This window comes from Primulina tabacum, chromosome 15 (genome assembly GCF_025594145.1).
Source record: "Primulina tabacum isolate GXHZ01 chromosome 15, ASM2559414v2, whole genome shotgun sequence".
In the NCBI taxonomy this organism is placed as follows: domain Eukaryota; kingdom Viridiplantae; phylum Streptophyta; class Magnoliopsida; order Lamiales; family Gesneriaceae; genus Primulina; species Primulina tabacum.
In genome coordinates, this window is record NC_134564.1 from 7,342,630 (window position 1) to 7,347,816 (window position 5,187).

The 5,187-nt window shown below is 32.6% G+C and overlaps 1 protein-coding gene across 1 annotated transcript; it reads right to left on the reverse strand.

Annotated features, from left to right (window-relative positions):
* Positions 1–1,248: 1,248 nt before the first annotated feature.
* Positions 1,249–3,455, reverse strand: LOC142527884 (uncharacterized). Its single transcript, XM_075632870.1, has 4 exons — positions 3,417–3,455; positions 3,221–3,309; positions 2,697–2,734; positions 1,249–1,649 (listed from the first exon to the last, which is right to left on the reverse strand). Exons 2-4 carry the CDS (start codon positions 3,291–3,293, stop codon positions 1,536–1,538), a joined length of 225 nt encoding a protein of 74 aa, XP_075488985.1. The 5' UTR covers positions 3,294–3,309; positions 3,417–3,455; the 3' UTR covers positions 1,249–1,535.
* Positions 3,456–5,187: the final 1,732 nt, after the last annotated feature.

Sequence of the window (5,187 nt, forward strand, 5' to 3'; positions counted from 1 at the left end):
GGCTTAATTCTTGGTTCTATGCATATATGATTTGTTGGCATAAAAACTCAAATAAATGGTTCATGAAATGATGGCTCTTGTTAATTCCATAAAAATGAACGCATATTCTTTCTTTACTCCTTGATCTATCAACATTTTCAAATCATGTTCTTGCATGAAATTTCCTTGTATATTGGTGAACATTTTTGCTTCTTCACTGTCATCAATCCCAAATTTTAATCAATCAATCAGATGGACCACAAATGACAATATCTGTACTGGCCACATAATGTCAGACATAATATTGTGTTCCAAACTCCTAAATCAATCTCAAATTCAATGATATTAGAGTATCCAAAGATCATAGCTCGACGTGTATTATCAATCATTAATTTCATGTATATCAAATAAACTCAAATAAGACAAATTGACATAATTTCACTCAAATTAGTCATTATATTTCAAAGTATTCAGATATATGTCGTACGTTACTCAGTCGACGCATATTTTATTTTTTGTCATTTATTCTCGACATCTTTCGAGTGATCGAAGATATTTGGTGTAATAGATAATCTAAACAACGATCTTATAGATTTTATTTACAGTGAAGAATTTCGAGACACTTAAAAGCTTTCTCAAACCTACGCAGGTCCGGTCCTTGACAAAATCTAATCTCCTTTACACTTGTTACCACATAAGGATGTAAATAAATCGAATCGATTCACAAGCTTTTTCGAGCTGGCTAACAAGTATTTAATTTGTATTATATATTATAAAATTTGACCTGAACTCAAAACATATTCGAACTTTCTTTCGCACTCAACGATCGCAAATTATTTTATTTGCTAGTCCGCAAACAGCTCGAGAGCTTTCACATTTTACTAGTATAATATAATTATATATTAAATAAATATATTTCAAACCTTCGAATTTTCATTTTCAAACAATAGTTCGAAAAAATGTTCAAATCTTTCGAACCAAATTTGAGTTCTAATTCAAACCAAATTTGAAATCCTATGATCAGGCAAGGCAGATTTACCTGAAAAGTAAGGGCCAATTCCAACCAATTTTTCAAGAAGCAACTTGTTAACATAAGATTGAGCATACGTTTGGATTCTGTATCAGTGTAACCTCAATTAATTAGAAAGCTGAGCAAAACTACGCTGGCTAGAGCTCAGCACATAGACAAATTAAAAAGTTCAACGGCACCTCATTTTTTTAAAGGAAATTAATAAGAAAAGTGCAATTGAATTAAAAACATCAAGGATATAGAAGTAACAAACGGCAATAAAATTAACGAATACCAACATAATTAACACACAATATCAATATTCATGATGCGAGATAGTTACCAAAATAACATTCATCAAATTCCTTTTAAAAAAAACTAGACATTCTCAAGTGTATTTTAAAACACTCAGATTCACATAGGGAGGGTTAATTTTCGAAAACTTAGATTGACCAAGATCATTTTGTAAAACTTTCCCGTCATAATGCCTCTAAGGAAACCAAGTCTCGACGGAAATACAAATTTAACTCAACGGTCTAAGAGGCAACTAGTAAGATTTCCCACAGTGTATTAAGCTTCCAGCTCCTAAGAAAAGACCAAAAACAGCAGCACTGCCCAGCGTTGTTTGTCCAATGTATCTTATTTTTAGAAGACCTGGAACCTGCATCGAGATAAAACCAAACAAACTATATTTGAATTTTTGCACAAATGCATTAATTTATTAAGAATAAGGAGTAATGCAAACGTGGAGCTATGACAGGTGTATCAAGTGCAAAAAGACTAGAATGAGCATGTTAACGAAAAAAAAGAAGTCAGACCAGCGGAGCTAATTGCAACTATTTAGGACGTAAATTTTGTGATAATATGATCAAGATCATATTTAACAGACAATATCGTTCATGATATCCCTAAAAACTTTCAAAAACACATGTTCAGTTAAAGATCTAACATAATGATGTGAGGTGACACCCACCTGTAATGATCAATTATGAATAAGCAAATGATAATTTGTCACTCAAAATGGTTCATCAATGACAATATTCCATTTGTAAATGTCTCTCAATGCAGAAACAAAAACTTAACATAGAAAAAAATCATGAGAAGAAGTTCAAGCAGGCTGCAAGGAAGCTGATGCAAAGAAGAATGGAACAAGGAGGCTGAAAGCCTTATTACCCAAGATAGCAAGCTACATTAGCAGCTTGCATGCAACTTCAGCTACCCCCTGTTGAGCCTAATGCTTGCCTCAAATTTAGACACCCTCAACCATCGGCAGGCAGACCAAAAGAATAGGAGGGTGGGGGCGACGATTTAACAGAAGTGATTCGATATGTTATTGTTGTGTTTTTTATAGACTTTAGGAGAAATTTCACATTAAATCCTGAAAAGTTTTATCTTTGGGAACAATTTCCTTTAGCTCATTTGCACCTGCTTCAGCCCAAGGATACAAGTAAACATGAAAAACCCAACCAACAATATGGAACACATCGTGCAATTTATTTTGAATTCTTGTTACGTAGCACATGAAAGTTATATGGAAACTGGCTTGAAGTTATTTATTTCAGTAGTTCGTAACGAATGATGATCTGTATAGATGACTTATAACGGAAGATTCCAACAGTTTATAAGAAAGAAAATCAACAACATGACAGAAGTTAGATTCAAAATACACGGCATGATTTCTCTACTTACAAGAAAATAAAGACAATACCTTGTATCTAATAGCCTCATAAGTTCCATAAACAGCACCTGCAACCAATAGCATACATCAGATAATATATTCATAAAAACAGATTATTACCGAAGGCATGATTCACAAGTGAAACTCAATTGCACTGAATTTATGAATCCAAGCAAGAAACAACTATGAAGCTTGACATATGCGAGTACTTTTGATGTTCAATGTAATTCAAAATCAATAGACAACATTGGGTCACGAGGAAAATGCTAAAAAGTCTCTGTTCCAAAACTTAGAAAGCATGAACTGATTCATTTTCTCCAGTTTTCCACCGTATAAAATAGCGAAATTTATATCTAAGCATGAACAATTATATAAAGGGTAATTCCAGAGCAAAGGTACAATCATGTGAGATGTTATCCAAAAAAAATATTTGTCCCTAAGCGCAAAAAGACAGTTCAAAGATTGAAGATAACAACACAGTTATAGCTTTTCATTAGGGTTTATGCATTACAACTCAAAGAATGAAAAGGGGAGGAGTTATAATTACATATTACCAACAGCGCCGCCGATAGCTCCGCCGACAGCAACGCCCGCCGTTACCCGCTCTAGACAGCTATTCCTCTTCATCTCTTCACCTTTTTCTCTAAAATATGACTAAATGAAATGTGTAATCGAGGAAAACTAGAGCAGAGTATAGTTTCCTAATATTTCAATTCGATCCCAATGTTTGGTTGAATTTCTCTATTGTACCTCAGAGGCCAGAGCGTATGCCGCAATTCAGTAATAAATAAACTTGAGTATGCAAACAAGCAGTACGTGTTAATTCGGGTGGTTTGGCTGGGATTGAACAATAATCTATTCAAAAATTGTACAATCCGAACCAAATCCGAACCCGAGCCAACTCGAAAACTCTCAAGCTCGAACCTGAACTCGAATCAACCCGTATAACCTGATTTTGAATTTTTTATAATTTTTTTTAAAAAAATTAAATAAAATTCAAAAATAAAAATACTAATATTTTAATTTAAACGCATAATAATAAAATCTCTCTCATATATATGATTTAAATTTGAAAATGTAATTGTAGAAAAATAAAATATATTTACTAAATCAAACAAACACTTGTTTAAAAAAATAAAAAATGTTCAAAATAAATATTAAATTATGAAAATTTATGATATAAATATACAATAAATATTTTTTCAGACATACAATATATAAAAATGTAGGTAATATTTATTAATTATATTTTTTTAAAAAATAAAATTTTCGGGTCAACCCGAACCCAACCCAACCCAATCCGATCCTTTTTTTCGGGTCAGCTATCGGGTTCAACCCGACCCGAACCCGAACCCGAAAACCCCAAACTCAATCCTGATTTTTTCGGGTTGAACCGTATTGGGTTGGTAGGTCGTGTCTGATTTTATCACCCCTACAAACAAGCTACAATACAAAGTAAAAATAAAACGAATAATTTAGAATATGACCATATAAAAGCAATGCGAATGTATAATATTAAATGATTAATTAAAAATGTAACTATATTCAGATCCATACGTTTTTATCGACTAATATTTTTAGAGATTGTTTAGCTCGTGAAATGAGATACTGAAATATATATATATATATATATATTATATGAATGATAAATATATGTATATGTTGACTAAAAATTTAATTTTTTTTTTGCTTGGAAGAAACGGGCTAAAAATGGGCGAACAAAAATGATGACGAAAAATATTAGTCGAGGCATGAGTTTGACTATTTTTCTTAAAACGATATTGTTCTGCTTTCATTCTCATGATTTTTGGCAATTCGTTTCCAAAAATACAACGGCTTTTGACTTTAAAATAATAGCACTACAATTTTTTTTTGTTAACCCTGGGAACCCGCATCCGCTATCTTTTGGTACGCTCTGGGTAAACCCAAAAGGGCAACGCAGTAGACTATAAATCACGCTATTCATGTAAACCACATTAGGCAGGTCCTATAAGGCAGGCTCAAACTAAGAAGGCAGAAAACGTCGAGGAATTGAACATTTGACTTCTTGGTAGGTGTCCGTCATACCATTCAATCACAGCTGCCCCTTGGGGCTAGCACTAGTAATTTTTAAATTCACACGAACCTTGGAATGTTTATAATGTTATCAAGATGATATACAAACTTTTCAATTTCGAAATCTAATCATTAAACTTAAAATCCAAATTCAAGAGTTTATCTTGCAAAACTTGGATTTAAGCGTAATTTCTTAAAAAATACGAAACTAGAAGATAACTTTCGAATTCAATTCTAAAGTTTGAATTTAAGCGATAAGCTTAGAAAATCCAATAACAAGATTTTATATGTTACAAATTTGGATTTAAATGAAAAGGCTTAACATTCATAGGTAGAAATAAATAGGGGCGCGAAAAACGAACCTGACCCGAGTCTACCTGAAAAAATCAGGTTATGGTTGGGGATTTTTGGGTTCGGGTCAAATGAGGTTGGACCCGAAATCAAACCCAAAAAAACTAGTTATGTT

Bases quoted from the DNA above. Each gene is read 5' to 3' on its own strand.
- LOC142527884 (XM_075632870.1), bottom strand. From the start codon at position 3,293: ATGAAGAGGAATAGCTGTCTAGAGCGGGTAACGGCGGGCGTTGCTGTC. The intron at 2,735-3,220 runs GTAATATGTAAT...TATTGGTTGCAG, and splicing joins AGCTATCGGCGGCGCTGTTG to GTGCTGTTTATGGAACTTAT. The intron at 1,650-2,696 runs GTATTGTCTTTA...ATCTCGATGCAG, and splicing joins ATGAGGCTATTAGATACAAG to GTTCCAGGTCTTCTAAAAAT.